The 17810-nt window shown below is 56.6% G+C and overlaps 2 protein-coding genes across 8 annotated transcripts in view; both read left to right on the top strand.

Annotated features, from left to right (window-relative positions):
- Positions 1-889: 889 nt before the first annotated feature.
- PUS1 (pseudouridine synthase 1) lies at positions 890-12965 on the top strand. 2 transcript variants are annotated; one of them, XM_012779735.3, is made up of 6 exons: positions 890-989; positions 1946-2168; positions 4290-4427; positions 5647-5749; positions 10854-11545; positions 12585-12965. In XM_012779735.3, the coding sequence occupies exons 2-6, from the start codon at positions 1956-1958 to the stop codon at positions 12645-12647; spliced, it is 1209 nt and encodes a 402-aa protein (XP_012635189.1). In that variant the 5' UTR covers positions 890-989; positions 1946-1955; the 3' UTR covers positions 12648-12965. The 2 variants fall into 2 exon arrangements, with proteins under 2 accessions (XP_012635189.1, XP_012635188.2); XM_012779734.2 differs by lacking the exon at positions 890-989 and adding an exon at positions 1680-1860.
- Positions 12966-14894: 1929 nt separating this feature from the next.
- Positions 14895-17810, top strand: part of LOC105879464 (E1A-binding protein p400) — a 99017-nt gene continuing 96101 nt past the window's right edge. For all 6 annotated transcript variants that reach the window (XM_075996405.1, XM_075996403.1, XM_075996407.1 and 3 more), the window contains exon 1: positions 14895-14971. The gene's annotated coding sequence lies outside the window, so the exon portion shown is untranslated. The remainder of the gene's footprint in view (positions 14972-17810) is intronic.

The raw sequence follows: 17810 nt of genomic DNA, 5'->3' as shown, positions 1-17810 counted from the left end.
CGCTCAAATCTCAGCTTCTCAGCCAGGCCCTTGGTGACCATAGCCCCACAGACCTGGGCACAAGGGGCCTGCAGGGTCCAACTCCAGCCTCGCGGGGCTGTCTGTGCTCCTTCCAGTGAGTGGGTGCCTGCAGGGGCCAGGGGGCGTGCCCGCCTGAGATCTGCAGTCCCCTTTCTGGTCCTTCCATCCTCGGGTACTTGGGACCCTTCGCCAGGATTGACCGAGGCAGGGGAGGTGCCGCCGGAGGGAGGGTCGGGGCAGAGCTGGGGTGGGCGAGGGGTGCCCGCCTGTCCCTGGGCGCCTTCCAGCGTGGGAAGAGGGTGGGCCTCGAGCTCGGGCCCAGGTGCCTGCTCCCCAGGCCGCATGACAACGCATTTCTGGAGGTGGGGTTCGGCAGGCTCTATTGGGCGTTTGTCACCAGGCACTGCGCCCCTGCAGGCGCCGCGCGTTGTCATCTGTACAGTGGGGACACGAGGACCGCACCAGCGCCGCGCGAGGGCCGAGCGCTACCGTGTCCCGCGGTGGGGCGGCGCGCAGCAGTGCTTGGCTGCAGCAACCCCGAGGGCAGGCCCGGCCCGGCGCTGGGCTGAGCAGGCCCGGGACCAGCTGGTGCTGTGTGACTTCAGGCTTCATCTCTCTGCTCCTCAGTTTCTTCTTCAGAAACGGGGATGATACTGGAGCTTGCCGCGCAGCGTGGGGGCAAGCCCTGGGCGAGCGAACGCGCGTGTGGCCGTCACTGTTTACTCTAGGCATTCGCGCTCGAGCGCATGCCCGGCGCGGCTTCGCTTTGCCAGACGTGGCGGCGCGGGAGGAGGGAGGCCCCGCCCCTGACCAGGCCCCGCCCCCGCCCAGGCCCCGCCCCTGCCCGGGCCGCGCCGGTCCCGCCCCTTCGCCTCCGAGGACGTTTGTCTGCGCTCGGCCGCCGTCCGTCGCTCGCTCCACTTCCGCCTTCTCCCACGTGGTCCTGTTCCGACTGGGTCCGCGGCGCCGTGAGTGGGGCCAGGCGGGGGGCGCGCCCCTCTGGTCCCGACGCGGGTGGCCTGGTTCTCCCCGACTCCCGAGGAAAGCCCACGGGCGGGGCGGGAGGGGTGGGAGTCGGGAGGTCAGAGGTCAGCCTGGGGGTCAGGAGATGTTGGAGGTTAGCCGTGGGGCAAGGGCGTCGGGGTCCTGGAGGGGTTAGAGTTCAATAGGCGGGGCTGGGGCGTCGGGATTCCGGAAGGTCAGAGTTCAGCACTGTCAGGATCCCGGGGAGGTCAGGGGTCATCAGGAGCGGGGCGGGGACATTGGGGGAGGGTCCTTGAAGGTCAGGGGTCAACAGAGGGGCTAGGACATCAGGGATCCCGGGAGGTCAGGGGTCAGTAGGAGCGAGGTTGGGACATCGGGAGTTCTGGGAGGTCGGGGCCGGGGACTCCACGTCCCGGGCGGTCAAGGGTCAGCGGGGCCTGGCGGCAGGGTCCCAGCAGGAGAGGGCCCATAGGTCAGGCGTCAGCGGGGTCAGGGGTCAGGGCAGCCGGGCCCGTATGTCAGGGGTCAGCGGGGCGCGGTCAGGGCAGAGGGGCCGTGGGTCTGGGGTGGGCGGGGCGGGGTCAGAATAGCGGGACCCAGGAGGTCAGGGGTCGGGGTCAGGGCAGCAGGGCCCATAGGTCAGGGGTTGGCGGGTTGGGGTCGGGGTCAGGGTAGCGAGGCCTGTGGGTTAGGGGTCGGGGTCAGGGCAGCAGGGCCCGTGGGTCAGGGGTTGGAGTTGGGGTCCGGGGTCGCAGTCAGGGCAGCGGGGTGCATGGGCCTGCCCGGCCTGCGGGTCGTGGCCGGGGCGCTGCTGCGGCGGACAGCCTGCGGACCGTGGACCGTGCGCCCGCTCTGGTAATGCCTGACCCCCGACCCCCAAACCCCGGCCCTGCCCGGCCCCGACCCGTGGCCTCGCACGCTCACAGCCCGGTCTTTGCAGCTCGCCCCGCATGCCCGGGAACGTGGAGGCGCCCGTGGGGCCCCGGCACCCGCCTGACAGGCGGGCGAGGGGCAACTGGCCAGGCGGCGTGCGGGCCTGGGAGGACTCGGAGCACCAGGCCAAGAGGCCCAGGGGCAGCGAGGAGGAGGAGCGGCGCCGGCTGCCTAAGCGCAAGATCGTGCTGCTCCTGGCCTACGCGGGCAAGGGCTACCACGGCATGCAGGTGCGGCTGGCCCCCTTCCCAGCGCGCCTGCCCCCGCTGCGTGCGGTTCTGCAAGGTTTGGATTCAGTCCGCCCCACGAGATTCTGTGCTGACCACGGGCAGGCAGTCAGGGCCTAGCCCTGCTCTGAAGCTCAGTGATCTGCTGCAAGCAGGTGACTCTCTGTGCCTCAGTTTCCTCATCTTTAGGATGGGGACGCTCACCTGTCTACCTGCCTAGGAGGGTGTGAAGGTGCATGATGCTAAGTGGACAGCACCTGGAAGCTCAGAAGAGGGGCTGTTGCTGCTGGTCGTGTGTGGCACCTGGGCACAGCTGGGTGTCAGCTCAGGGTAGTCACCCCTCAGGGGTCTCTACGCAGAGCACCAACAGGATCCTTTTCTGGAAGGTGGGGGGTGAGGGCTCCACAGCCAATGCAGGTAGATGGTTTTGTTCCTGCTCGTAGCAACTCCCTGGTTCTCGTTTTGGTACCGAGTTCTTTAAACTTCTCTAACTCCTGGCTCCAAGCGATCCTCCTCAGCCTCCCGAGTGGCTAGGACTACAGGCATGCGCCACTGAACCTGCCCTGTGTTCTTTAAATTTCTTTAAGTCCAACCCACAGTAAGAAATTCACTGCTGTGTGCGGAGTATCCAACTGAAATAGGGCTTAAGAAAACGATGCTAAACCTTGCCATGTGTCATTAATGAGTTGCTTTATATCCGATTTTATTTTTAAAAACCATAAGCTACACCCATGAAACTAATTTCCTGACAGTTGGTGGTCAGGAATTGTGACTAGAGGTTGGCAAATGTAGCTTTAGCCTGACTTACCCTCAGGCATTAGTAGGATGAGACAAACCATGTCTGTTGCTCTTTGTGGGGGATTCAAATGGTTTTTTGAGAGATTTTGCTTATGGAAGGTTCTTGCTTGAGGCACTGTCTTGAGAATTTTACCCATCTTTATCATACGATTGCCTCAGTTTCCCCATTAGGGAAATGGGGAGTGGAGAGTGACGGTAACTCACAAGGCTGAGTGAAGGGTTGTCATTCCTGTTGGTGAATATTCATTTGCATTATTTGAGAAGCACTCACGATTTTATGCTGAGTAAGGAGGTTGGAATTACATTGCAGTGGGAAACTGTCAGGTAGACTTTGGGAAGAACTTCTCCACTCATGTGAGTCTTGGCAAAGTGCTCGCAGGCCCTTGCGGTCTACGTGGGAAAGGTGTTCTGTGAGATGGTGGGCAGGGTCTCCCAATGTCCTGGGATCTCACGGGCCCCGTAGTACCCTGATTCCCTAAAAATAAGACCTACCATAAAATAAGCCCTAGCAGGATTTCTAAGCATTTGGCAATAGAAGCCCTACCCCAAAAATAAGACCCAGTGACGGGCATTGCTACGCAGCGCCTCTGTACAACCCATGGATTTCGTAGGGGAGCGGTAAAGAACACGAGCAGCCTTTCTCATCTGCCCCATGAGAGCTCTGTGGCTCGACATGAGAGATTGGGGCCGATGGTTCTAAAGGAAACAGAGTTGCAAGAAATTCAGGATGGAATTCGGGGTTTGGAGAGTGATGATGATGTTCCAGAAGAAGACGACTTAACTATATTTGAATAAATGTAGATGGTTGTACCGTACTTAAAAAAAATAACACATCCCCTGAGAATAAGCCCTAAGGTGTCTTCTTGAGGAAAAAATAAATATAAGACCCTATCTTATTCTCGGGGAAACATGGAATCACTGGAGCAGGTGGAGGGGCGCAGGGTTGGCCGAGGTTCTGACAGCAGCGGTTTTCCTCCCCGGTGTGCGTTCATCCCAAGACAAATGGCGCAGGGACCACTGTGAACTGAAGGGATTAGGAAAAACCAGGGACGTCCAACCGGCCCTGACTGGCCAGTGTCACCTGGCAGAGGATGGTGATGAGGGAGGGGCCGCCCCTCCGAGGCCGGGCGTGGCAGACAGAAGTGGGCCTGCGCGGGAGGCAGCGCCTCCCATTCTGGGGCTGGTTTCGGATCTGCCTGGGTGGGGGAGGTATCTCGGGGACACAGGTGCTGGTGTGTGTGCGCACTGCACAAGCCCTGGACACGGCAGCCAGGCCCAGGGGTGGTGACCGGATGAAAACAATCTCTTTTCCTCTCTTTTTTCCAGAGGAATGTTGGGTCCTCGCAGTTCAAGACAATTGAAGACGACTTGGTGTCCGCCCTTGTCCGCTCAGGCTGTATCCCTGAAAACCACGGCGAAGACATGAGGAAGATGTCCTTCCAGCGGTGCGCCCGGACAGACAAGGTGGGTGGCAGCCGTCTCTGCCCCTCGCCCGGCAGGTACGACCGGCACCCGGCCCACTTTCCCCCTTAGTGTCTTTGTCTGTCGGGCTCTTCTGGGTACAGGTGACACAGGCTCAAATCAAACTGGCCTGAACAGAAAGGAACATTTTGCCCTAACAAGCCCAGGGGCATCACCAGCTCAGGTATGGCTGGATCCAGGTGCTCACTGCCAGCAGGGCTTTGGTCCCCTCCGGTCGTTGCCTTCTCCTCTGTCAACTCTGTCCTCAGGCACACTCACCCCTGCAGGTCGCATGGTGGCCACAACATCTGCCTTAGGCCTGCCCAGTGCAGATGCGATCGTGTGGCCACAAAGGCAAGCCACACTTGTAGTGTTACGCTTTCTAGTAGCCGCATGTGTGAGGGAAAAGGAAATCGGTGAGTTTAGCTTTAATAATTACTAAAACTTTATTTATAAACTCAGTATAGCCAAAATACTATCCTTATTTCAGCGTGTAGTCAATATAAAAAGTCTGTTAATGGGGTTTGTTTTACATCTCTTGTTTGTGTGCTAAGTCTTTGGAATCCACTTTGCTTTTTTTTTTTTGAGACAGAGTCTTGCTCTGTTGCCTGGGCTACAGTGCCGTGGCGTCAGCCTAGCTCACAGCAACCTCACACTCCTGGGCTCAAGCAATCCTCCTGCCTCAGCCTCCCAAGTAGTTGGGACTACAGGCATGCGCCACCATGCCCTAACTGCTTTTTTGTATATATATTTTTAGTTGGTCAATTAATTCCTTTCTATTTATAGTAGACACAGGGTCTCACTCTTGCTCAGGCTGGTTTTGAACTCCTGACCTCGAGCAATCGCCCGCCTCCGCCTCCCAGAGTGCTGGGATTACAGGCGTGAGCCACCATGCCTGGCCTGGAATCCACTTTGTATTCCCCCAACCCCCGCCTGCCTGGTCCCCCGCCTGTCACGTGGATTCCTAGCCAGGTGTGGCTGGTGACCCTGTGCTGTCCATTCAGACTCGCAAGACTGTTTCTCTCTAGTGTTTCTCTCGATCTTTGAAGTCATTCGTGACAGTTCATAAGTTTTGCTGTGATTGTCCCACTTGTTTGTACACAGACCTTTGTTTCCCTATTGGGTTGTTCCCTGCAGATGCATTTCTAAAGGCAGAATAGTGCGTGACAAGGTGGCGTTGGCGAGGCCCACCTTTCCTCCGCCTGTTCTGCTTTCTTTGCAGGGCGTGTCTGCAGCCGGCCAGGTTGTGTCCCTGAAGGTGTGGCTGATCGACGACATTCTAGAAAAGATCAACAGCCACCTTCCGTCGCACATTCGGATTCTGGGTAAGCCTGGCGGCGCGAGCGGCCGCACACCTGGTGGTATCGGAGGGTCTCTCAGAGGCTGGAGCTGCGCACGCCCCTGCCGCCCCCTGCCAGGCGTCTCTGGCGTGGAAGTGGGGCCAGAGAGCCGTGCGGCGCTTTGCGGGTGGAGGTGTGGCCGCAGATCTTGCTGGCAGTTCAGTATTCCCGTCTCCTTCAGACCGGGGGACAGCCTAGGTGGACAGTGGAGTCCCTCGTTTGTGGCACCTTGCTGCTCCCCAGTGCCTTACTGTAAGCAAACACTGGATGTGGAAATCAGAATTGACAGTTAAAACAGGGGCAACTGTTCCCTTCTATGCCAGGACTAAGAAAGGGGATTTTTAGGCCTCTTTAAAAAAATAGCCTATCCTTGCCTTTTGAGTGGCATTTAGAGGTCACTTATATTTAATGTAATTGTAGACATGGCGGGGTACAAACCTACCATCTTGCTATTTCCTCTTAGTCCTGTTTGTCCTTTGTTCCCCTTTTCTTCCTTCTTTTGGATTAACCAACCTTCCTTCCTTCCTTCCTTCCTTCCTTCCTTCCTTCCTTCCTTCCTTCCTTCCTTCCTTCCTTCCCCTCCCCTCCCCTCCCCTCCCCTCCCCTCCCCTCCCCTCCCCTCCCCTCCCCTCCTCCTCTCCTCCCCGTCTCCTCCCCTCTCCTCTCCTCCCCTTTCTCTTCTCTTCTCTTCTCTTTTTTTTTTTTGAGACAGAGTTTCACTCTGTCGCCCAGGCTAGAATGCGGTGGCATCATCATAGCTCACTGTAACCTCAAAGTCCTGGGCTCAAGTGATCCTCCTGTCTCAGCCTCCCGAGTAGCTGGGACTACTGGCATGCACCACCGCATCTGGCTAATTTTTTCTTTTGTTTTATTTTTTTGAGACAGAGTCTCAACTCTGTTGCACCGACTAGATTACCGTGGCGTCAGCCTAGCTCACAGCAACCTCAAACTCTTGGGCTCAAGTGATCCTCTTGCCTCAGCCTCCCAGAGTACTAGGATTACAGGCGTGAGCCACCGTGCCCAGCCTAATTTTTTCTATTTTTAGTAGAGACAGGATCTCACTCTTACTGAGGCTGGTCTTGAACTCCTGACCTCAAGCGATCCTGATCCTCCTACCTCAGCCTCTTAGAGTGCTGGGATTACAGGTGTGAGCCACCACACCCAGCCTAACTCTTTGTTTTTTTAGTGATTGGTTTGGAGTTTAAGCCAAAGGTTGAGAAACTTTTTTGTGTGAAGGACCAAGTAGTCAATATTTTAGATTTTGTGGCCATATAGATTATAATGTCTATGTCTTTTTTTTGTTGTTTTTTAACCACCCTTCAGTCTTATTTCACAGACTGTACAGAAACAGGCTGTGGTTTTGGCCGTGGTTTGCCAGTTCTGGTTCAAAGCTTATTCTTCAATTCACCACGGTGCCCCTCCGTGGAAATTAGACTTCACGTGGAACCTGAGGACTTCACAGCAGGGTAGCACTTGCACTTCTGCCCTCTTGGCCTCTGCTGCCGGCGATGTGCATTTTACTTCTATATATGTTATAAATCCCATGGTTATTGTTTTTTCTTAAACAGCCAATATGTTAAAACATGTTAAATGCTTTTTTTTATTGAAGCAAAATTATCATACTATAAACCTTGTGTGTTTAAGTATACAATTAAGTTTTTTTTTTTTTTTTGAGACAGAATCTCACTCCGTCGCCCTGGCTAGAGTGCCGTGGCGTCAGCCTAGCTCACAGCAACCTCAATCTCCTGGGCTCAAGCGATCCTCCTGCCTCAGCCTCCAGAGTAGCTGGGACTACAGGCATGCGCCACCATGCCAGGCTCATTTTTTCTATATATTTTTAGTTGGCCAATTAATTTCTTTGTATTTATAGTAGAGACCGGGCCTCACCCTTGCTCAGGCTGGTCTCCAACTCCTAACCTTGAGCGATCCTCCCTCCTCGGCTTCCCAGAGTGCTGGGATTACAGGCGTGAGCCACCGCGCCCGGCCTACAATTAGGTTTTGACGTGTGTGTGCACCTGTGAGCCCATCCTCACAGGTGAGCAGTGAACAACCACTTCTCCTGTGCCCCATCAACCCTTTCTCCCCAGGCAGCTGTCGACCTGCTTTCTGTCTCGAGAGGTTAGTCTGCGTGTGTAGACGTGTGTGAATGGAATCATGCCATGCCTACTCTCTGTTTTTGTCCAATGTCTTCACTCAGCCTGGTTATCTTAAGATTCATCCGCGTGGTGTACGTCAATGGTTCTGTTTACTGCTGCGGGGTGTCCCGTCATACACGCCCTGCCACAGGTTTTCATACTCATCCCTGCAGGTGGGCAGTTGTGCGGCTTCCAGTTTTGAGCTGTTACAAGTAAAGCTGCGATGCACGTTTGTGTGTGAGTCACAAATGGCATTCAGTAATCCTTGTTGATTATTTCACCCTCTATTATTAAATTTACTTTTACTGTGATACAGGTTCGTTTTCATACTGTGGTCTTTTCTCTGACTTGAGAGGATTATTTCCTCCTGTAAAAGTCCTCCTAGATCTGGGAGGCTGAGGCGGGCGGATCAGTTGAGGTCAGGAGTTCGAGACCAGCCTGAGCAAGAGTGAGACCCCGCCTCTACTATAAATACAAAGAAATTAATTGGCCAACTAATATATATACAAATAATGAGCCGGACATGGTGGTGCATGCCTGTAGTCCCAGCTACTCGGGAGGCTGAGGCAGGAGGATCGCTTGAGCCCAGGAGTTTGAGGTTGCTGTGAGCTAGGCTGACGCCACGGCACTCACTCTAGCCTGGGCAACAAAGCGAGACTCTGTCTCAGAAAAAAAAAAAAAAAACAAACTCCTCCTAGAGTAGATCCTCTGAGAGGTGCATTTCCACAGAAGCTGTTTTGATGTGTTGCATAGATTAGCCCCAGTGATGCTAAAGCGCCACCGTGTCCCCCGCACAGCTGCTCTGTGGTCACGTCCCCTGCGGAGCACAGAACAGGCTGTGTCCTCGGCCCGCAGGGCGGCTGCTGCCTGCCAGCGCTTTCCAGTCTTTTCCCAGCAGCTGTGTCCTCCACAGCTAAAACTGTGTTTGAAACGATCCTTGCCACGTTCGGTGTTTACGAAATTGAATCTTTTAGGACAAAAAAAAAACAAGTATAAAGTCACTGAAAAAACAAACAGGACAGTGGAGACAAAAGAACGAATAGTCCGGGCATGGTGGCTCACGCCTGTAATCCTAGCACTCTGGGAGGCCGAGGTGGGCGGATTGCTCGAGGTCAGGAGTTCGAAACCAGCTTGAGCAAGAGTGAGACCCCGTCTCTACTATAAATAGAAAGAAATTAATTGGCCAACTAATATACATAGAAAAAAAAATTAGCCAGGCGTGGTGGTGCACGCCTGTAGTCCTAGCTACTCGGGAGGCTGAGGCAGCAGGATTGCTTGAGCCCAGGAGTGTGAGGTTGCTGTGAGCTAGGCTAACGCCACGGCACTCACTCTAGCCTGGCCAACAAAGCCAGACTGTGTCTCAAAAAAAAGAAAAAAAAAAAAAAAGAGCGAACAAGGCGCCTGGTGCCGGCGCTCCTGGGATCCGCCTTCCCGCCCCGCACGTCGAGCTTCGCAGATGTGACCCCGAGTCAGGCGCTGGGCCAGCTCCTTCTGAGGCGGATGGATCCTGGGACCCGGAGGGTCTTGCTCGTCTCAGTCTCACCCGAGCCCCTCGGGGCAGATCCCGAGACAAGGGGACTTCCTCACCCCAGCTCCCGAGGCTGCCACTAGTTCTTGCTTTTTCTTCCAGAAATTGTGCACACACGGGTGTGCCCAGCAGGTGCCTGTTCAGTGTCTGTGCTTGACCAGTGCTCCCAGGTGTTGACTGGGCGCCTGCCGGGAGCTTCTCGTGCCCGGGCGTCTCGGAGAGGAGACCGGCCTCAGTTCCTGGAGCTTTGTCCCTGTCCCTCCCACGGATATTGGGATTTATGCGCTCGGTCTTCCATTGCTGGGCTTCTAAGGCGGTTTCCAGTTTCGTTCTGTCACTTTTGAAACAGCGCTGCCGACATGGCCTCATCTGCAGAATAAACCCTAACGAGCGGGTTTCTGGATTCACCCTCCTCAGACGTCTGGCATTTTATTCTGGGGCGGCCCCGGCTCACACGCGGAGATCAGCGAAGCGTGGGATTTATTCCCCAGACTGTCGCCAACGCTGGGTTTCCACAGACCCTTATGTTTGTGCTGTTTGGATTTGTGTTTAATCCTGAGATTAAGTATTGTGTGGATTTAGGGTTTAATGCACAAAAGTCCAATTCTTTTTCGTTTAACAATGTTTCTTTTTGTTTTGCTTTAATTATTATTTTTAATTGACACATGAGAACTGTACGTATTTGTGGGGCACAATGAGGTATTTCTACACATGCACATAACGTGTAGTGATCAAGTCAGGGTCATCAGCGTACCCGTCACGCAGACATTTATCATTTCTTTCTGTTGGGTGCATTTAAAATCCTCTATGTGCTGTAGCAGCAAGAAAAAAAAATCCTCTATGTTGGCTATTTGAAAATACACAATAAATTGTTTTTTGGGTTTTTTTTTGAGACAGAGTCTTGCTCTGTTGCCCGGGCTAGAGTACCGTGGCGTTAGCCTAGCTCACAGCAACCTCAAACTCCTGGGCTCAAGCAATCCTCCTGCCTCAGCCTCCCAAGTAAGCTGGGACTACAGGCATGCGCCACCATGCTCGGCTCATTTTTTCTATATAATTTTAGTTGGCCAATTAATTTTTTTCTATTTATAGTAGAGACGGGGTCTCGCTCTTGCTCAGGCTGGTTTCGAACTCCTGACCTCGAGCGATCCTCCCGCCTCGGCCTCCCAGAGTGCTGGGATTACAGGCGTGACCAGCCTCGCCCCGACACAAGAATTCGTTATTTACAGCTGCCCATAGCGCCGCAGAGCCCTGGCGCCCCTCCCCGACGCCGCGCCGGGTTTGTGTGCCTGCTGACCGGCCCGGGAGCCCTCCTGTCCCCAGCAGTGCGCCCTGGCGAGGGCTGCGTACCTGTCTGGGCGAGGAGGGGCCGTGCTCACTGGCGTCTCTGCTCACCTGACCTTTCTTCTCGTTTCCCGGCCCTGCCCAGGACTGAAGCGGGTCACGGGGGGGTTCAACTCCAAGAACAAGTGTGACGCCAGGACGTACTGCTACATGCTGCCCACCTTCGCCTTCGCCCACAAGGACCGGGACGCGCAGGACGAGACCTACCGCCTGAGCCCCGAGACGCTGCGGCAGGTCAACCGGCTGCTGGCCTGCTACAAGGGCACGCACAACTTCCACAACTTCACCTCGCAGAAGGGGCCACGGGAGCCCAGCGCGCGGCGCTACATCCTGGAGATGCTCTGCGAGGAGCCCTTCGAGCGCGAGGGCCTGGAGTTCGCCATCATCAAGGTGAAGGGCCAGAGCTTCATGACGCACCAGATCCGGAAGATGGTGGGGCTGGTGGTGGCCATCGTGAAGGGCTACGCGCCGGAGAGCGTGCTGGAGCGCAGCTGGGGCGAGGAGAAGGTGGACGTGCCCAAGGCGCCGGGGCTGGGGCTGGTGCTGGAGCGGGTGCACTTCGAGAAGTACAACCAGCGCTTCGGCGGCGACGGGCTGCACGAGCCGCTGGACTGGGCGCAGGAGGAGGGCAAGGTGGCGGCCTTCAAGGAGGAGCACATCTACCCCACCATCGTCAGCACCGAGCGGCACGAGCGCTCCATGGCCCAGTGGCTCAGCACGCTGCCCGTCCACGACTTCAGCGCCACCGCCCTGGCGGCGGCCGGCTCGGGCGCCAAGGTAGGGCCTGGGTCACCGCGGTGCTGGGCTGGAGCCCGTGCCCTCGCCGAGGCCGGGCCGAGGGCTTGTCATCGTTCCCATTGTGGGGAAGAGCAGACTAAGGCACAGAGAGGTGCATCACTTCCCCCAGAGCCGCACAGCCTTGGAGGAGCAGGGCCAGGGGGGTGGGCCGGGTGGTCAGTGGCCCTGAGATGTGCCTCGCTGGCTGCCTGGGGCCCTCGTGACTCTTTTTTATTTATTTATTTATTTTTATTTTTTGAGACAGAGTCTCACTCTGTTGCCCAGGCTAGAGTGCTGGCTCACAGCAACCTCAATCTCCTGGGCTCAAGCCATCCTCCGGCCTCAGCCTCCCGAGTAACTGGGACTACAGGCATGCGCCAGCATGCCCGTCTAATTTTTCCTATATACTTTTAGTTGGCCAATTAATTTCTTTCTATTTTTAGTAGAGGCAAGGTCTTGCTCTTGCTCAGGCTGGTTTTGAACTGACCTTGAGCGATCCTCCCGCCTCGGCCTCTCAGAGTGCTAGGATGACAGGTGTGAGCCACCGCGCCCAGCTGAGCTTGATTTTTTTTCTAAGAGAAAGTAAAGTGTTGACGGTTATTAATTTTCTCAAGCACTGTGCAGGCTGAATGAAGCACAGGTGCCGCTCTGACCGGGGCCGGATGGGACTTGTGGATTCCTGCTAAGGGGGCTTCTGACCAGCTGCTGTCTTTAGATATGGCTGAAGTGTCTGCACTTGTCCAGCTTTGGAACAGCCCAAGTCTATTTCCCCTGTGGGGACTTGAAGCAGCCCAGCAAAAGCCTCCCTCCTGTCCCCAGCCCCAGGCTTTCCCTGTGTGGTTCTTGAGCCAGGTCAGAGAACCAAGGAGAAAAGTGCTTACCTTTACAGAGTGGGGCACCGCGGGCTCTGGTGCCCAGCCCGGCTCCAGGCAGGGGAGAAGCAGATGCCGGGTGGGAGGGGTCCCCCTTTGCGGGAAGGAAGCACCTGCAAGTGGGGCGGGGTCGCTTCAGTCGTTTCCTGTCTGGTCCTCTTCTGCAGGTCTCCAGCCCCCAGGAGGGCAGTGGGGAGGACGGCAGCGGAGAGGACGGGGACACAGACTGAGGCCGTGGGAGCCGCCCGCCACAGCCTCTCGGAACCGGCCTACCGCGCGCACTCCGCGGGAGCCGCCGGGGTCACTGCAGCAGGAGTGTCACTCTCGGCCCAGAGCCGGGATGCCTGGGCCTGTCAGCTGTGCCTGGCCTCGTAACCTCAGGGTCTCGACACCCAGAACCTTCTCAATTTTCATCACAGGAATAACCTGCTTCGAATCTATTTTCAGCTCGTGGGTTACATACGTGCACCTCAGCATGTAAAGCCAATATTTTTTTAAATAGGTGATTTTCTTATTAAATAAATATAAATTTTGCTTAGTGAATCCTATTTTGGCCCTCTTCTTGTACATTTTTCTTTTGCCAGAGGGATGAGCTCTGCTGTGTTAGGAACAGGCACTGCCGAATAAAACAGACACAGCCCTGTCCTCCCTGGGGTGAGGGACAGAACCAGTCACCCAGATGGCCCTGGAGAGTGGCGGGGAAGCCAGAGCAGGGTGGCGGAGGCTCCCAGGAGCCGGGTAGGAAGCTGGAAGTGTCCGGCTGTCAGAAGGCATCTGGCTGTGAGCAGTGAGCCCAGCAGGCACACAAACAAGAAGAGGATGGCCGTCTGGGCTGGAGCCGTGGTCCCTGGTGGTGTTGGACCTGGCGCCTTCTCTTTTCCCGCCTGGCTGTCTTGAGTACGTGGCCTTTGGCCTGGTGACAGACAGTGGCTCTGACCCCCCTACCATCTGCGTCCACGGTCCAGGTGGGGGAGACGGCAGTGAAGGGGCACGTGGCTGAATGTGCTCCTTGGTGTGTGTTCCCAGGAGACCCACCAGCAACTTCGCCTCAGGGGCCATTTAGAAGTGGCATAGGGTGACACGGGGTGCAAAGTGCACGTTCTGTTAGTGAGGATGAGGGGAGTGGGAGGTGGGCGGGCAACTAGCAAGGCTGCCGTGGGAGCCCAGGGAGGGTCCCAGGTGGGGAAGTGGTGTGCACGTGTGCGTGCACGCAAGTGTGGTGTGCCCACACGTGCCTGTGGGCGGGCTGTTTGGGTGACAAGCCAGTCAGGAGACCACTGGGGAGACTGGTGTGAGGGAGGGGCCTGTTCCGGAATGACCCGCACAGCAAAACAGAGCTGACTGCCCCAGGCACCTGCTGCTTCCACTCTGCCTCTGCAGCCACCACCTGGGCCCTGCCTGGAGCAGATAGCAAGGACCCCACAGCTGTGGCCGGGGTGGGAGGTCAGCTCCATCAGCCACCCAGTCCTGGTCTGAGCACCCGGCCCTCAGCACTGGGCCTGCCCTCCCTGGCAGGGGGACTCAGTCTCCCGACCCCATCGCCAGCAGCAGCTGCAGCTAGACCGAGGAGACGCTGCCACCACGCTGTCCCCTCTGGCAAACGCACCACGCCCAGAGGATGTTGTTTTTGACATCCGTCCCAGCTTCACCCACACGAGGGAAAAGGCTGGTCCACACCCCGGCAGTCCACTGGGGGGAACCAGCGCTGGGAAAAATGATAAATTGCTTTTCAACAAAACTGGAAGCTTCTCATCAAAACAGCCAGTCCAGGGAGTTCTCCGAACGGGTCGTTTCACTGACGAACACTCGTGTTCTGTGTGGGGTGGAGCAGGAACGCACCTGGAGCCTTAGCACCCCTTGGGCGGGGACGCCCACCTGTGCTGGGGCTGCGCCACCCGCACTCGCTGCTTCTGACACCGTGGGCTGCTCAGTCGCTGCCCCACGCAATCCCTGGCCCACGCGGTCCCCGTCCCACGGGCCACCCTCACGGACCACCCTAACCCCACACCTCACTATCCCCGTCCCCGTTCCCTTTCCCACGCCCTATCCCCACGGACGACCCTAACCCTACAACTCACTATCCCCCGGCGTGTTCCCTTTCCCACCCCCGATTCCCGCCCCACGCGGTCCCCATCGCACGCGCGACCCATGGGCGACCCTAACCCTACACCTCACTATCCCCGGGCGCGTTCCCTTTCCCACGCCCGCCCCCTGCCCCCACTACCCCACGCGCGCCCCCTTTCCCGCGTGACACACCCGCGCGGACCCCCTGTCCCCCGCCCGCCGCGGGCTGCGCGTCCCGGTCTCCGCGCGCGGCGTGTCCTCCCCACGGTACGCGGCGTCGCGCCTCTGCGGTCCTCCGGCGGCCTCGCGCGGCGAGCGGCGGCGCGGCAGCTCGGGCGCGAAGGCGCAGCTGCGGACGGCGGCGCGCGTCCCCTCCGGCTCGCCGTAGCGCCGCCGCTTCCTCCGCGCGGCCCCGGATGCGCCGAGCGGCCGCGGCGCCGCTGGAGCCTCCCGCCCTCCCGACGCGGCCGAGCGCGGCCCGAGGCCCAGGGTGAGTCGGGGGCGCCGCGGGCCGGCGGGGCGCGGGGCGGGCGCGCCGGGGCCCCAGGCCGCAGCCGGGACGCCCGCCCGCAGGCCCGGCGCGCCGCGTGGGGCCCAGGCCGCGGCGGCTTTGTGCGCGGCCGGGCGGGCGGGCCGGGGGGCGGCTGCCGAGCGCCCCGCGCCGGGGCCGGTGGCCAGTGGCGGGTGGCCGGTGGCGGCGCTCGCCCCGCCGTTCTGTCCCGAGTCGCCGCGGCCGGTCGGGCTGCCGGGGGCGGCGGGAGTCGCGTCCGCGGCCGTTGCTGGGCGGGTCCCGCGCGCGGGCCTGGGGCGCGCACCGGGCCTGGGCGCCCTCGCGGGCCGGCGCCTGCCTCGGCGTCCCGGGGGCGCCCGGGCCTGTCTCCGTCCCGCGCCGGGCCCGGGGCCCGGGCGGAGTGGGCGTCGCGGCCGCTCGGCGGGGACAGACCCGGGCTGCGGCGGCCGCCGCGACACTCTCCCTCAGGACGCTCGGCGTCCTGACAGGAAAGTCGCGGCGGAACGTCCGGGGCTCCCCTCTGGCGTTGTGACGAGTCCCGTCCTTTTCTGTCTGCGTTTTCCGGTGTTTTTGCAGAGTACGCGCGGCGCAGGGGCGTCTGCAGTTTCTGTGTGGTGGGCACACACCTGGCATGGGCGGAAAATCAAACGCGCCTGTTAAGAAGTCCGAGTCGTTCTGTCACCAGTTTCCTCGTGGCCCCTTGTTCTTCTGTCCCTGTGATTTTTTTTTTTTTTTTTTTTTTGAGACAGTCTCGCTTTGTTGCCCAGGCTAGAGTGAGTGCCGTGGCGTCGGCCTAGCTCACAGCAACCTCACACTCCTGGGCTCAAGGGATCCTCCTGCCTCAGCCTCCCGAGTAGCTGGGACTACAGGCATGCGCCACCATGCCCGGCTAATTTTTTTTTTTTCTCTATATATTAGTTGGCCAATTAATTTCTTTCTATTTATAGTAGAGACAGGGTCTCGCTCTTGCTCAGGCTGGTCTCGAACTCCCGACCTCGAGCAATCCGCCAGAGTGCTAGGATTACAGGCGTGAGCCACTGCGCCCCGGCTGTCCGCGTTATTTTTGAGGAGTAACTGGGACCCTATGACGTAATTTTGTGCGCTTTGGAAACCTAAGTTAGCGAGATCACATGCGTTGCGACCTCCCCGGTGACACCTTGTGGGTGCTGCTGCACCTGTGAAGCGTCGGTGGTTTCACCTGGGTGAGGTGCTCTCCTGTACAGTGTGGTGCCCTGCCGTCTCGCCCGGGGTTTAGTCTCTCTGCAAAGCATTCTCGTCCATGTGCAAACCTGCCCTTGACGCTAGGCACCCTTCCAGCTACCTTTTTGAGGTCCAAGCTTCCTTTTATATTTTATACCAGGATTGGAAAGGATTTTTCATCTGTCACCGTTTCCTCTAGTCCTGATCTCTCTCTCTTTTTTTGCAACATAGTCTCTTTCTGTCACCCAGGTTAGAGTGCCGTGGTGTCATAGCTCGCTGCAGCCTCCCGAGTAGCTGGGACTACAGGCATGCGCCACCATGCCCGCCTAATTTTTTCTACACATATTAGCTGGCCAATTAATTTCTTTGTATTTATAGTAGAGACGGGGTCTCCCTATTGGTCAGGCTGGTTTTGAACTCCTGACCTCAAGCAATCCGCCAGCCTCGGCCTCCCAGAGTGCTAGGATTACAGGCGTGAGCCACTGCGCCTGGCCCCTGCTTCCTCTCTTAAACATTTTTTGATGCATTTCAAAGTAAGTGTGTAACACAGTATCTCTTTTTGTAGAGGGTTGTATTAAAATTAGAGTTAAAATTGAGTTAGATACCTGCTCAATGTAAGTAAAACAATAAATAAGAAAAGAAATTAAAAAGAAATGTTTTTTTTAAAAAGAAAAGAGAATCAGGTTAGAAACATAGCCATTACACATTTTAAAAGTTTAGCCATTGTTGACAGCTTTGCTATCCATTGCAGTACCTGTACCATGTTTTTGGGAAGCAATGCTGTAGTTAAACAATTCCTTTACATTGTAGTTGATATGTTTGTTTCTCTACCTTGACTATAAGTTTACAGAGGTCAGGAACCTTGTTTTTTTTTAAATTGAGCTATAATTTACATATGGTAAAAGTTCCTATTTTTTAGTATATGCTTCTGTGAATTTTTGACACATACGTTCTGTCTGGTAACCATTATCACAAATCAAGCTACAGAAATAGTTCTCACCTCCCAGATTTCCTCAGGCTTCTTTCTAGTCCGCTCCTTCTTCTCCCATTAGTCAGTCAAGTCTGTTCTGATCTCTGTCATCGTGGTTTTGCCTCGTTCAGAAGGTCATGCCAGTGACCCACACAGGCTGTGGTCTTAGTCTGCCCTCTGTTACTTGGCACCTTGCACCTGACACTCACCTGTGCCGTCGGGTCCAGTGGTTGGTTCCTTGGAGGTGCTGAGTCCTGCTGTGTTGCCTGCTGTACCGCAGTGTCTTGTCTGCCCATCAGGTGGAGGTTGGTATTAGTATTGGCATGTGGATCTCTTTTTATTTATATTTTTAACAGTGATTATGTTGTACAATTGCTATCCTGCTTTACTTAATAATATATCGAATACTTTTCTGTTTTTACTGCATATTTTCCATTTAGAACTTGAACACTGGGTATTTCTGGTTATGATTTCCATTTTTATTGTATTATTCTGCAATGAATATTTTTTACACCCATTTTTTTAAGTTGGTAAGTTAATTTCCTTAGGATAGATTTCCAGAAGTAAGATGACTCGGTCAAAGGTTATGGGGTCAGATGGGTTCCTTTCACTCTCCCACTGCTGTCTGTAGTTGTCCACGCCCACTAG

Source organism: Microcebus murinus, chromosome 22, assembly GCF_040939455.1.
Source record: "Microcebus murinus isolate Inina chromosome 22, M.murinus_Inina_mat1.0, whole genome shotgun sequence".
Classification (NCBI taxonomy): Eukaryota; Metazoa; Chordata; class Mammalia; order Primates; family Cheirogaleidae; genus Microcebus; species Microcebus murinus.
Note: the sequence above shows the minus strand (reverse complement) of the source record. Positions and strands in the feature narration are given on the sequence as shown.

What these genes read in the sequence shown, in the direction of transcription:
- PUS1 (XM_012779734.2), top strand. Translation starts at nt 1,778, where the DNA reads ATGGGCCTGCCCGGCCTGCGGGTCGTGGCCGGGGCGCTGCTGCGGCGG. An exon ending in AGGGCTACCACGGCATGCAG is followed by an intron (nt 2,169 to 4,289) that starts GTGCGGCTGGCC and finishes TCTTTTTTCCAG; the next exon opens with AGGAATGTTGGGTCCTCGCA. An exon ending in CGGCCGGCTCGGGCGCCAAG is followed by an intron (nt 11,546 to 12,584) that starts GTAGGGCCTGGG and finishes CCTCTTCTGCAG; the next exon opens with GTCTCCAGCCCCCAGGAGGG.